Source organism: Hyalella azteca, unplaced genomic scaffold (genome assembly GCF_000764305.2).
Source record: "Hyalella azteca isolate HAZT.00-mixed unplaced genomic scaffold, Hazt_2.0.2 contig8071, whole genome shotgun sequence".
NCBI classification, from domain to species: Eukaryota; Metazoa; Arthropoda; class Malacostraca; order Amphipoda; family Hyalellidae; genus Hyalella; species Hyalella azteca.
The window spans coordinates 77,103-92,245 of NW_025938177.1; the positions used below are offsets into that span (position 1 = coordinate 77,103).

Consider the following 15,143-nt stretch of genomic DNA (forward strand, 5'->3'; position numbering starts at 1 on the left):
ACCGAACATGTACTAAATTCAGCAATACCTGACATGCACCTAGCATGCATATGTATAAAAATCGGGATAACCTGACGTGCGCCGAGAATGTACGAACATAAAAAATTCATCATCAATTCTACGACTCTAATAGCGATGAATGACTTCGAATCTCATCTGAGAAAGAGGTGACAGTGAAGAACGATCGAGTCTTAACGGAGATCAATCGGCAGCGTAATTATGTGCTGACGCTTGTTTAGGGCGCTGCGAGTAACGGTAAAGCGAGTTGAAGGTGAAAATGATTATTTAACTCGTGTCACATTATGTGTGGTTATTATACCTAAGCAAACTGCAACTTCATAGTGACGTAGTGAGCACACGCGTTAGGGATTTGCAAGTATGACGATATAAGATTCTTTAGTTTATAATGTTGAGAGCTCTCATTAACGGACGCTTTGTTCTCTCTTACGCGTTTTATTCGTGCTACCTCTCTTTAGTTCGTTCAGCAACGCATCATTAAAGCTCTATGCCGTGTTATTGTTGATGATTACCTAATTTCTTTGGTTTGTAAAATTTGGGCGCTCTCTGTTGCATAAGCATCGATGGACAAGGAGCAGTAATGTAAGGAGGTGTAAACTGCCGTTCAATTGCTGCTCGGGCAGAAGTATTTGAAGCTATTCCTTCCTAATATCTATTTTGGCATTTGATTGATCACTCTATGCTTGTAGTTTTATTTATATCCGTTTAAAGTGCAAGTTATCTAATCATTTAATCCAAAGAGGTCCTATTACTGTGGAAATTTTGGGCATTTACTTTTTCTGCTCGAGCTTATGACTTCTGAGCTTTGACTTCTAAATTAGGTAACGTAAATTTGTTCCAAACCTTATTGGAATTCTTTGTTCTAACCTATGCTTAGTAACTGATTTATTTTGACGTCCACGCTTCCTTCTACTTCAGTTATTTCCATTTACCTGGCCTCCTAATTAAAATATACGGCTTTAGTGAAAGATTGGTGGGTGCAGTGCGACGAAGCTTCGACAGTGAAACAAAACTTTAGGTGCATCTAGGTTATAATTTTATCTCTATCTATTTGACATACATTCCTTTTGTTGGTGTCTATAGGATAAAGTCTCATCTGTTGGGACACAGCGGCCATTTGCTCGGGAGTCTTAACCGGCACCTAATTTTTGGCTTCCGAGTTATTCTTGTTTTCAAGGGTGGTTAAATTTCCTACTTGATCAAATTGAAATTTATTGTCAATTACTGAGGTTTTGACGAATAATACAGCGTTACCAAATTTTGATATTATTTTTGTCAGGGTCCGACTAACGGGTCCGGGTTCACATCACGACAAATCTGTATTCGTTCCGCTACCAAGCCCAGTTTTTTAACTTTAATCGTCATCTCAGACATTTCCTCTATGTTATTCATCAACTAAAGGTTTCGAGGATTTGAATCAAGTTCGAAAATAAAAGTTCAACTATTGTATTGTCTTTGTATTAAAACCTGACAATACTGTTACTTCCCTTCACATGCCCGCTTTCAAAGGAAATGCAAATTTTTGTTTAATTACTCGCATTGTATTGCAGGAAGCCTACTCGTGGACATGTCGCTAGCTACGCTGTTTGTCCTACACTCCTCTTTCCACCCACGCAATTTTCTCTCCATTCAGAGGCTCTCATCGCTCCCCCAAACGGTCTGCACTTCTCTTCCTAACTTGCCCGATCCTCTTCTCCAACAGTTACCCCTCATCTGCACTCACTCGGTTCTCTTTAAATTGGCTCTCATTTCACCCTCTCTCCGACACTCTCTTCCTCGCCCCTGACCTCTCTTCCTCTTCCTGACTCGCACCATCTTCCAGCTACTCTCTTCCTCACCATGTTCTCTCTCCTGTCCTCTCTTCCTCGCCCTGTCCACTCTTCCTCTCTCTCCCGTCACTCACCCTCTTCCAGCTACTCTCTTCCTCGCCCTGTCCCCTCTTCCAGCTACTCTCTTCCTCGCCCTGTCCCCTCTTCCAGCTTCTCTCTTCCTCGCCCTGTCCCCTCTTCCAGCTTCTCTCTTCCTCACCCTGTCCCCTCATCCTCTCCTCTCCCCCGGATGGCGCTGGACTCGAGGGCGTGTGGCCGCCACTCTCCCGTGCAGTTCCCGGCGTGCGTGGGCGGCAGCGCTGCGTTGCTGCGATCAATGGCAGAACATCTGCTGCGCTCGCTCTGCTGCCTCAAAAGCTGCTCTGGCTTTTTGTGAAGTGTGTTTATTCCTGAGAAAGTTCGAATTTATTAAGTAAGATTGTTTACGACGGTCATTTGTGAAAGAAGTGACTCGCTTGGGTGAGCAAGAGACTGGTGATGCAACTGTTGTGTACTTTTGTCACTTCGGGAGCTGCGGCATATCCCTACTTCAGTTGCCTGATGATATTTGATCGATATAAGTGTTAAGTTCATCACTGTGTACTGTGAGAAATTACAGTGTACTGTGAGAAATTACAGTGTACTGTGAGAAATTACAGTGAACTGTGAGAAGTCAAGAGTGAGTTTGAAGAGTCGTGTCGCGTCGCCAGCTGCTGAGCGCTGGACCGAGTCGAGTTCGAGCCTGCATGGCAAGTCAAGACTCCCACGCTATAGCGCTCCAACCCCGTGAAGTGACTTGCCACGATATGCGGCGCTCTATCTACAGTTATTTCAAGATTGTTATTTAATCTAAAATAATTCTTGATAGTTGATCTATCACATATAATTGAAGGAGGACAACAATGAACGAAATTGATTAGGAAAATAAAGAATAAGGGAATTTATTAAGCAGATATTACGATAGAAACGAAATAATGCAAACGGCAGGAATTATAAAGACAATAATGAAGGCCAAAGCACAACACCTCGTGCTGTTGTGTCGGCACAACACTGGTCGGCAGGAGGTTCGTGTCTGTGACGGGTTAATTAAACCATCTGTAGGCAGATTCTTATAAACTATGGCGACATCCTTCGTTCTACTGCCATGCTCTTCCCTTGCCGTGACCATGAGTTATCTGCTTGTAAGAATTATAGTCAATGAAAGACTAGTATCATCGTGGGACTCCTTGTGAATGACTTGTAGCCAACGAAAGACTCGATGAACGATCGCCAAATAAACATAGCAATTTCGACTATATTCGTATGTTCTGAGGTGATAAGTCCTACGGTGACCGCAGCTTCTCCATGCAACTCATGGTCAGGGCATGTCAATAGGATGATGGATAGAATAGAATAGAATAGAATAGAATAGAAGTGTCGGCGTTGAAGAAATAGGCCCATGGCCTGTTGCCGATTCTTGAACTTTTCGTGACTTGATTCACAAGGGATCCGGCCTTTGGAACCCGATCTTTCCATAACTGACGAGTCGAGTTCGAGCCTGCATGGCAAGTCAATTTTATGATGGATGTCACCATAGTTTACAAGAATCTTCCCACGGATGGTTTAAGTAACCCGCTACAGACATGAACCACCTGCTGATCAGTGAGTGACGTCACCAGGTGTTGTGCTTCGGCCTCATCATTGTCTTTATAATTCCTGACGTGTGTTTTGTGTCTTCCCTTTCTGTGATAGCTGCGTAGTTACTTCCATTGTTCTTTATCGTTATCTATTTCATCCATAAATATTTTATTTGCGATCGTTAAAATTATCAGGAAACTATTTATAATCTGGAGAATCATGAAACTGCAGGCAAAGGAGTACTTTATAAACAAAGTGTAAAGTATAAGTGTATAACTAAAGTACAAAGGCGTACTTGCATAACACGAACTTTTCATCGAGTTTTTCACTATCGCTTCCGATGCCGGACAAAATTTTTCTAAACCTGCTTGCGTTCCTAGCACAATATTCTTTCATCATCTATTCGTTTTTTCATTCTTCTTAGAAATAAACATAAAATATATGAGACCTGATACCTAGTTCAGAGAGAGCAAGGGGCAGGCCGTTATACACCTCATCCAAAATTGCTGCTTCTTTTTCCAAACAATATCTCGGGAAGTAAAAGTTGAAAACTTTTGTTCATTTGGACATGAACGATTAGACCCTGAGAACATTGGTTCTTTATTATTTTAGCATAATTATTTTTCCAAGTTTCTAAGCGGTATACTATGCTATACGTTGGAAATGAAATAATTGGGTTTCATAAGGAAATTTCATTTATCAAAGCAACTTGTCTAGTGTTCGACGTTCCATAGCTAAAAAATCAGGATAAATTCTTATGTTATAAATCCATCCATCTAACACCGGTCTGTGAGAGATATTATTATTCGAAGTAATATTTACAGAAATCCGAGGTCTAACCCAGAGATTCTAGATTTTCTCACACCATCGATGATTGTTATTTTCATAGCATCCATGTCGACAGCACACAGCTGGCCACGGTGCAAGTGTTCTCTGGTGCAACATGTGAAGGTCGTGCAGCAGTCGACATTTGTCTCTCGTGGGCATTGTTTCTAGTCATTGTGGTTCCTTGCTGGTTTACATCACTAGAATCAAATGCGGACTTTTCTATGCATTCGGTTAATTCTAACAGCCAGAAGAGCAAAGTCAAAATCCAAGTATTGCGTGAATAACATCCAGTAAGCGAAGTAAATGAGGAAATGTTGTTTGGTGTTCTTCATATTTTTAGCGATCGAAAAGTCAAGCAAGTGATTTGTCAAAGGTTTAACCGTTGTGATATTTACATGCAAAACTGCCACAATTATGAAACTATTCATCGAAGGGTCATTGATAAAGAGGTACAACCGCGTTCATTACTTTTTCCCTTTTAATGTTATAGCATTAAACGTGAGGTGCTGGCAAAAGTATACCAGCAACAATGAGATCAGTTTGAAAAGGCGCAACGGTAAACGCTGGCCGTGCGCACGTATTAATATAATTTTAGGAATAAAAGGGTCAAGAGCAGCGGTACAATGTTCGGTGACATAGGTAGGATGTGCAGCAACGTGGCGATGCGGATGGGCCGCGTTAAAAAGCTCGACTCTAACGTCATGCAAACGGAACTTAGCAGATGCCTCACCACCGCTGACATTACCCTCTTAGGTAAGTTCCTACTTGTAAGGCTGATGATTATACCAATGTCAATATTGTTGATGGCTAATAACTCACTTCTGCTTAAACGTAGTGCCAAATTATTGTCAGATAAAATGAGTAGGAATGCATAAATTAAGATTAACGTTATTTTCCGGACAGAGGTCTTTAGAGTTGATTCATTGAGACACTCGACGAAACCGATTTTATTTTTGCAGCCTGACAGTTCATAGAGCACCTTCAAATCATAAAATTTTGCTGACTTTCATGAACACCTTTCAGTTAAGAATTGATTCTTATTATCATAAACACTTATTCCTAAGTATTTGCACTTCGGGCTCTTTTTACCAGGCATCGGGCACATGTTCGGGGCAGGAATCTACGTGCTGACCGGAACAGTGGCCCGCGACACCGCTGGACCGGCCATCATCCTCTCGTTCCTGCTCGCCGGTTTCGCTTCGCTTTTGTCTGCAATTTGCTATGCAGAATTCGGTGCCCGCGTTCCTAAAGCGGGATCTGCTTACGTCTACACATACGTCACTATAGGAGAATTCTGGGCATTCGTTATTGGATGGAACATCGTTTTAGAATACCTGATAGGTGAGGTATAACATTTTTCCTGGCAACCATACTTGTTACGAGGAAAACAGTTTACACTTCGACTTTTGAAGTATGATTATTCATTTTTTTAGGCGCTTAATTAAATTGGCTCATTTATACTCGATTCTCTGATATGAAAAATTAGCATTTGAGAGTAACAAGTTGAACATTTTATTTTCCATAATTGACTGACTATTGATTAATGCACATGTGCTACAGGCGGCGCCTCAGTAGCCCGCGCCTGGTCGAGTTACGTGGACTCACTCTTCAACGGAGCTGTCCAAAATGGCACCATTGCTACCTTCGGCACAATGCACTCACAATACCTGGCTCCCTATGTAGATCCCCTTGCTTTCGGCATTACGTTGGTCTTTTGTTTATTTCTCACTATAGGAGTAAAAAGTTCCACGAACATCAACTCTGCCCTGACGTGCGTAAATATGGCTGTCGCCATTTTCGTAATTGTCTTCGGGTTGTGGTTCGCGGATATCAAAAACTGGCAGGGTCCTGGAGGTTTCGCTCCCTACGGCGTCACGGGAGTGGTGGCCGGAGCTGCAACTTGCTTCTTCGCTTACGCAGGCTTCGACGGCATCGCCACGGCGGGGGAAGAGGCCAAAAATCCATCTCGGTCAATCCCCATCGCGACGATGCTTTCCATGGGCATCGTGACATGCGCCTATATATTGGTGGGAGCCACGCTGACTTTAATGGTTCCCTACAGGGAAATTCACGTTGGTTCAGCTCTTCCCGACGCCTTTGCAGTTAACAACATCATGTGGGCCAAATATGTTGTGAGTATCGGGGCTCTGTGTGGCATGACCACGTCTCTACTGGGTAACCTGTTCTCGCTGCCCCGATGTGTGTACGCCATGGCCTCGGATGGGCTAATCTTCTCACAGTTCGCCGTCGTATCTGAGAAGACTAAGGTCAGTAAATATCGAACGGTTTTTATGAGAACAACCAAAACCAGTGATGTTTAAAAACATCTTGCTCATTATTTCTTGTCAGTCAATTGAAACTGAATCCGATAACGTTATATTTTTCTTTCATCTTTTACGAATTCGTTAACGTACTCAATCTTTCCGATGCATACATTTTAACTGACGGATCAATTGTCTCATCAACTTACTCAAAATTGATATATTATTTGTGTCAGAACGGCAATTTGCCCAACAAATTTGATTCATGATGAAATAGGCAGTAAAATTCTTGTTTACAGTTACCCATGCTGAACGTGGTGGTGTGTGGGCTGTTGACGGCATTCACGGCTCTTATTTTTGACCTCGAGAAGCTCGTGGAGTTTATGAGCATCGGAATACTGATGGCCTACACCATCGTCAGCGCCTCCGTCATCATACTGCGCTACCAGCCCGAACACAGGTTTGCTCTTCTGCTTGCGCTTTCTCAGAAAATTCAGTTTATTTGTCTCATAAAAAAAAACGAATTTTTGCTCACGGAGTTTGTGCACTCAGAAAAATAAAAAACATTGTCCAAATAACGATGCACTTTTTGGCCTTAAGTGGATCACTCCGACCCAGTTTGCCCAGGCAATAAAGGCGTACGGTATCTGTGCTACGTGCAGAAAGTGTGTCACTAATTGGAAAATATGACCCATTATTTTTTCTGTGTGTGATGACTTCTGGAGTTTAAATTAGCTCTTCTGCTTACCATTTCGCAGCAAATTAGTTTTATTTGTCTCTTGAAAAAATGAATTGCAAATTTGTTTTATTTTTCTCTAAAAAAACGAATTTTTGTTCACGAAGTTTGTGATGACTTTTGAAGTTAAAATTAAGACGGCAGATGACCTGTTTAATTAATTAAGACTGTTCATGACAGACTGCAGCTTGTCAATCGTAGTATTTTGCAGTTATTTCATTATATTAGATTTTTCACACCTCCTACAATATTGTTAAAAAAATACAATTCTTTTACATATTAAATAAAAATTCAGTCGGTTGATGTTTATCGCAAGAAAAAAACAAAAATATGTAAAATTACGTGGTTTATGCAAAAATATATCTATGACTTGATTATAAATAATTGGAAAGTTATTGTGCAGTTAAGTTCAATCAGACGTAGACTAAGAGAGGAACGCTGCTTAAAATAAAATTTAAATAACATTCTTATTACAAACTTCTTACTAACTGAATGATCGTGTGGCTTCATGATGGCTATCGTTTTTTCTAATATTATCTTGCCTTGAATATTACAATCAGCAGCACACACCTAATTAATTAAATATATATTATCGTGCCTTGAATATTGCACGACAAGCTGGAGCAGCAAGACAGACGTGGACGCTGCAGTTGACGTGCCGCCCACTCCAGCCACCCCTGCTGCACCTGCCGACATCGAGGTGACGATCACAATGATGTTTCGGAGTGTCCTCATAACAAAACTATTTACATTAGTTTGTACTATAACTATACTATCAATAATATTAAGATTATAATAATATGGGGCGTGTATTTACGTAAGTAAATACTGCCAAGCACCGTATGCTTTCTTCCATTTTGCAGTACACCTTTTGATAAGATCATCTGTAATGTCTGAAGGTCGACCAGTTCGTTCCTCATAATAAATGTTTGTGCGGCCATCTTTAAAGGCCCAAATCTCATTTCCGCCCCATTCCATCATTCATACTGTTTCACCATACACTTCACTGATTTGGCGATGAATGTCAACTGATGTGAAGCCTTGAGCCCAGAAGAACGGACTTACTTGGCAATCGGTAGGATTTTCAGTAGATAAAGGCATTTTAAAATCATGAAAACAGATGTAGACTCGATCGGATAGTTCCGTAATGGCGACTGTGTTCCGCCAACATCCTCATGTATGTGCACTTGAAGTATTCTAATTTTATTAGGAATAATTGAAAAGAGCATTGCTCTCGATATTGTTCCTTAATTTTGTTTCTGAAATCGTGTCCTTAATCCTGGACCAGAAATCTTCCACTGCGTGTATACTTATTTTCAGTGGATTCCACTTATTGATGTTTTAATTCTATTAATTAATTAGTTCCACTAATTAATTTGATTCCACGTCTCTGTTGTCACAAAGCCGGGGCGGGCGGAGGGCGAGGGCAGCATGGGTGGACGCCTGAAGCCGAAGTGCTATTGGGTTGCGTTGGTGTTAGGCCAGCGGGAGCCTGGGGTGGTTGTGAGCTATGCTGTGGTGGCGTTCACGGCAGTGTCGGCAGGGCTGTGCTTGCTCATGCAGTACGGGATGGGTAGCGTGACTGCCAACACTTTACTGCACAACCAAACACTGCAAGAGGCTGTACTCAGGTGGGAAGACCATTTCTCACATTTTTCGATTCATTTTAACATTCTCATGCTACGTACGTTATTACCTATAGTACCCATATGAGATCTTCTACTGTTTAGTTTATATAATTGTGGACAAACCTAATGTTCTGCTGGCCATCTAACTATGAATTGCAAATCTCTATCTTTGAAATTTTAAGTTTGCTGAAAAAGTTGTCAATTGAGTTGATATATGAAAATATTCGTTTGTTTGTAAATATCATATTTGATTCTTAGCGGCTCGCGAAGTGAATGCGTAAGTGAATTTGCGTAAGATTTTATTAACGTATGACTATCATTCGATCGTTTCAGCTGCAAACTAAGAATTTGACATCAAATTAAATTTCATAAAATTCATCATTTCTTTATAGAATCGTTTTCTAGTTCAGCTCCATAATTACCTCAAAAATCCTCGAATGGAAACAGCTTAACCGAAATTAACTGAACAGAAATTTAATTAAAAATTTAGTAATAAAAGATGTAGAAACGGGAAATAATCACGAGCTGATTAACAAACCAATCTATTAAAATTTCTTAGATATGAGTTAAGATATTAAATAAAATAAAGGGATCTTTCGAACATAACTTCTGTTGAAAAATATATAGGAATTTTAAAATTCCCTAGTTCACGGGGACTTCATAGTGCATCCCTGAATACGTCCAGCCGAATATGATGTAGATAAATTCTCCCTAAAAAAGGATATGATGTAGATAAATTTTCCCTTTACACTCCGCCAGTCAAGAATGGAATAAGTTACATGACGTCATACCTATGCTATGCATGATGCATATTGCGCATAACTGAATCTGTATTTACAAATTATAGACAATCGCATATGCACAGGGAGAATATATATTCCCTAGGAAAATAAAGATTTTGGATGCAACACGAAAAATTCATTTTATGTACATATTTCCATTTATTCGACGCAGGGATTTTCGTTTTCGTTTGGATTTTCCATGACTTTTCACACATTTTTATGTGCTTTGCTCGGCTGGTCACCTGTTCAATAAGTTTCAAGTCTATATTCTTTTCCCTGAATGCCACAGACATTTTTCTGATTTTCAAGCATCAATCTCATTGTTAAGAAAAGTTCAAATTTCCTTAGGATTTTTAAAGATTAGGGTGTAAAGGTTTAAAGATGTTTCGTCTCAGCAATGTATAGTAATATTAAGTTCGTTGGTGGATCATTTCAACAGAATGTAAATATAACGAATTTGCAAGTTTGAACGTAACTATAAAAAAATTCAAATTTCATTGTCTTTGCGTCAAATAGAAATCAGCAATATGAAAGTAAAACATTGCTCGTACCGAATCATCGGAAGAACCAATCTGCTTTAACATAATAAAAGTAAGAAATTCATAGTTCAAGGCGCTACTGCAGTGAACGTTTTACTGATCGACTCGACTGACAAGGCCGACAACGAGTTTTAAGGGTCCGAGCCGTTTATCAATTATTGAGAGACCACTACACTCATTTCTGAACATTCTTTGCTTGACTTAACCCCAAAATGAGCCAAATAATTGCTTTGATGTACAGGTTTTTCATTTTCGATTGCAATTTTCTGAAATCTGACGGTAGTTCCCGGACTTCTGTTTCCCAGAGAATCTAGGTTTACCGGTTACAGAACCAGCTTCTTTATATCCATTGTTTATTTTTCGTGATGAGTGTTATATATAATCATTAAATATTATGTCGCGGCTTTCGTATTTGCTCTACTTTCCATGCTGTGCAATATGAATTCAATCTTTTAGGCCAAAGCTTTTCGCTAAATCAGTGTCCGTCACTCACGGAGATGAGTTAATAAAGGATTTCATGTCTACGTGACATACTGAAGTAGTTACCAAATTGAAATATCGCTTTTCAATGTCTAATTAATTAAAAATTTTGTTCATGTAATACCTTTCAAATTTCAATTTTAATGTCTTGATGCTATCATGACATAAATTGATAAAATTTAAATTTAACTTTTCATATCATGCTTAAAATTGGTTGGTTCTTTAATGGAGAGAGATATTCTATGTGTCAATATTCAACAGTCTACCTGTTTTAGATCCAATTAGGCGCAGCACGCACCTAGATATAAAACGGTCACTATGACGTCATGCAACTTCCATTCTAGAGTAACGGAATGTGAAGGAAGAATTTATCGAATAGGAAATGAACTACCGCATCCTTCTGAAGAAGGAGGCACGCCGTCTCTGTTCATAGGCACGTCAAGCAGAGCAACGTCCCTGTGTCCAATAGTGACTTGAAAATTTATCTTCCTATTCCGAAAATATAAAATTCGAAATTCCAAATTTAGGATTAGATTAAATGCTGCAAATATTTCCCTGGCACCGCAGGTACCCGATGTTGTACGAGCGTTTGATGAAGTCGCGGGGTCAGGCCACGCCGGACTGGGCCATCGTCCTTGCCGTCTTCTTCTGCGTGCTGCTGCTCACTTGTTCGTCGGAATGGAAATAATATTCTATATTATATAAATATAAATAATACACTAATAATATATAATAATATAATCTAATAATATATATTATGTAAATAATAACATTTCAATATTTTGCTGACAATATGTGTGTTATCGAGGAATTTGTGCGCTCCTATGAAAGTTGTTTATCTACATGTATAACTGCGTAGTTAACTATAAATTAAACTCAATGGTAGGTTCTGAGACAGCTTACTTTTATCATCCTTTTTACGGGACCTGAAACACGCATCAGGCGCAGGCGTGATCATGGCGCACACACAGAGCGCGTTGCGCCTCAGCTTCAAAGTGCCCTTTGTGCCCCTGCTGCCTCTGACGTCCATCTTCGTGAACATTTCCTTCATTGTGCACCTCAACCCCATGACCTGGGTCCGCTTCATCGTCTGGATGACAATAGGTACAGGTTTATTTTTCCGCTTGCATTCTACTAAACCAATTTTGTTATAATTATTACTACTGTTTTCGAACGTCGTCTGTCTAGGTTCCAAATGATATCCAGTATTTCCGCTTGCATTCTACTAAACAAATTTTGTAATAATTCTTGCGTCTGTTTTCGAACGTCGTCTGTTTAGGATGCAAATGATATCCTGTAACGTTTTTTATTTTATTATTTTGAACTGTGTGCTTCAAATGTTTGATGAAACCGCTGGTAATTTCCACGCTTCGCAGGCCTGCTGCTGTACTTCTGCTACGGCATTCATCACTCCCGGCAGACGGCTCCTCTTAGCAGCTACACGACTCTGCTACCTCAAGATCCAGGCTCTTCAGCATCACCTTCGTCGGCATCGCCGGCGGAAGCGGGACCTTCTGCTGCAAAACCCTCTTCAGATGCTTCGGACATTACTATGAAGTCATCGAAAGTGGATCCCGCTTCAAAGAAATCTTTCGCGAACACTTTAGCGTCCACACTGAGTCAGGTGAAGATTCCATCCATTACGTCAATCTTAAACCCCTAGTTAAGGAATAGTTGTATTCAGAAGGAACAAAGGGCCTTTCATAACAATGTCTATTGTAAGATGGGTACGTTCGTTTCCTGATGGAACGAAGTAGCCCTTCAAATCAATGTCCAATGCAAGATAGATACAGTGGCTCCCAATGGACCGAAGTGCTCTTCATGCCAAGCTTTCTAATTTTCTGTACGTCTTGGATGCCTCCTCTTCCCATGTATGAATAGGCAATCAAGAGTCATTCGATGTCTTTGAATATATCTTTAAATGCATCGAATGGTAGTTTCAGGTGCTCGAATTGTTCTTTTATGTGCGCTTATTTTCTGCTCTTACGTACTCTGTAAGTGATTGGGTTATTTTAGGGGGATCTCTTAACACCTCGTCTAATTTAACATCAGACTCTTTAGGGATTTTCCGTTTCGAGGTGCGAAGTCATTTTCTTCAGTATATTTGCTTCATGCTCTTGAGGATGGCTGCATTATTAGTATTTTTGCAAATGCCATTGGTACGCAATGATGAGTTGAATTTTTCAATCTTCTGTAGGGTTGCTAAAGCAGCTAATGCTTGCCTGCAAGAAGTCACATCTTCATCCATCAAAAGCCATCATATCCATAGTCATTGATGCAACACGTTCAAAAGTCTAGCCACCATTGTCGTTTCCTGGCAAATCTTTTATCTCAGAAGTATTTTCATCTCTTTTCGGGTTCAGTGTTAGACCCTCAGCTGTTTTGCTAAATAAAGGGCTTTGAAACAAATAAGTACTGATCCTGATTCATTACTTATGTCTCTCCTTGCATTCTGCCAAATCTGAACTGGTTCGCATAAACATAGAATGAGATTAATTGTAACAAATCTCTTCATTCAATGGATCTTATTAATACATTTCTACAGGTGTCAAAGAAAGTATCCAGCTTGTCCTCGTCCATACAGTCGAAGAAGAATTACTCGGACTTGGACACGACAGCGGACGACGCAGTCATGCTTACGGCTGAAGAGAGTCCTGCAGTCAAAGACGATAACGTTTAAGTCATCAACATCATGTTCCGTATGAGGAACTCGGTGTGACCTGCAAGTTATCCTTATATCTTGGTCATTTAGGCCAGTCAAATTTTTGTGTAGTTCAAATATTTTGTTCTTGCTGTGGTAAATAGTGCTTTAACGAAAGTATTGTGTATGCACTTCCCTATGTACTAACTGCATTATGATCGATATGGTCGTATGGGGCTCATAGGAACTTCACTAATTAATGAAATTTAGGGCTCCATTCAGCGCTTCAGTAGCTGCCCTGATTATGAAATGGGACCCACTTGACACCCCCATGCAGTAACTTAAATTATAAGGGATCATGAGTCCCATTTAAATCTAATCCAAGTGCATCCATGTGCCGATGTCTGCCCCGTTTGTCCTAAGTTGCACAATACCTGGGATTTATTATGGGTAGCTGAAGCAGAGGACGGCTGATTCGTTAGATGCAAAGCAGGGATAACCTATTGCTTGCTACCGATTATATCACTACTTGGTTAAAGTTCCTACCGTGATATAGGGTCCTGTAGTGGGAGCAGACTTGGTTCGTACGGTATTCTATAAGGAGCTTATACCTTGTTTCAATCGTTGTCTTACTACATGTTGTGGCCAGCTTGACATGCAAGAGCATTAATCAATTCATTCCTCTGCTTTGAGGAAGCCAGAGTGGCGATTTTAGAGGGTTTTGTTTAAATTTTAAATGTATTTTATGTTGTGATGGCATTCGACGTTAGTTTCGATTTGTATCTTACCTCTAACATATTTGCGTAACGTTATTTCAACAAATAATTAAGTGGTACCTATCCAGTTATAGCCAAGTCTCGAAAATTTATCATCGTTAGAAGAATTGATTTGTATGCCATTAAAACTTACTAATATGACAAATGTTCACGTGACAAATGAAATAATATACAGGCGTGACAGGTTCTCCGAGAATATGTATTAATCCCAGAGGATTTAACTGGCGCTATTAAGGTTAAATAAGTGAGTGTATTGAAACGCTTTCAAGATACCAACATTTCTAGATGTTTTAATGTACGTGTTTATATCGAAACTGGAATATTTATTATCTGAGCCGGAATAGTGTGATACAAAGATGGCGGCGTAGCAACGCGGCTAACGTGGATACGCGCGGGAGCTTGGCGAGCCCGATTCATTTACTGCAACGATTCCTGACTGACTACTGAAGCAGCATTTCATATGGAATAAAATTAAACTATGAGCTATGGAAGAAGGCAATTAACAGTACTCTTGGTAATATTAATGCTCGCTTATTAAGTATGCGATTTTTTACTCCCATTTATCCGTCATCAGTAAGTGATCTTTATACTTTATAAGGGCCAACACTCATAGAAAATAGCAGTTTCTCTCAAATAATTTTAAAATATTTCGAATGTTTTCGGGTGGCGATTGATGTTTGGCCAGACTCGGTTAAATTTTTAAATATATTCAAAATGTTCATGCCATTTAAAATATATAATCCGGCCTTGTGAATGATATTATCCAGTGTCAACACTGAAATTAAAAAATTATCTCTCTGGAGAAGTTCAAATCAATGTTTTTAATCAAGACGCCATATTTCCTATGCCTTGTCCACATTGCAGGGAAATTTCAAGCTTGTAGACCTCACAAATCATACGTGGCTTAAATATACTATAGGAAGATTCATGAAAACTGTATTTGATGTCCGTTCATCTTGAAGTGATATAATGTTGTTAATATTATGACTATATTTTTGTGTCCCATAATGAATGTTGCATTCAAAATGC

At 39.8% G+C, this 15,143-nt stretch overlaps 1 protein-coding gene across 1 annotated transcript; it reads left to right on the plus strand.

The window, feature by feature from the left end:
- Nucleotides 1–4,396: 4,396 nt before the first annotated feature.
- Nucleotides 4,397–15,143, plus strand: LOC108676993 (cationic amino acid transporter 4). The gene is made up of 10 exons (XM_018165137.2): nt 4,397–5,024; nt 5,364–5,612; nt 5,832–6,538; nt 6,832–6,992; nt 7,887–7,968; nt 8,673–8,899; nt 11,265–11,365; nt 11,640–11,801; nt 12,074–12,321; nt 13,243–15,143. Exons 1-10 carry the CDS (start codon nt 4,895–4,897, stop codon nt 13,375–13,377), a joined length of 2,202 nt encoding a protein of 733 aa, XP_018020626.1. The 5' UTR covers nt 4,397–4,894; the 3' UTR covers nt 13,378–15,143.

What these genes read in the sequence shown, in the direction of transcription:
- LOC108676993 (XM_018165137.2), top strand. Translation starts at nt 4,895, where the DNA reads ATGTTCGGTGACATAGGTAGGATGTGCAGCAACGTGGCGATGCGGATG. An exon ending in CGCTGACATTACCCTCTTAG is followed by an intron (nt 5,025 to 5,363) that starts GTAAGTTCCTAC and finishes TCTTTTTACCAG; the next exon opens with GCATCGGGCACATGTTCGGG. An exon ending in CTGCAAGAGGCTGTACTCAG is followed by an intron (nt 8,900 to 11,264) that starts GTGGGAAGACCA and finishes CTGGCACCGCAG; the next exon opens with GTACCCGATGTTGTACGAGC.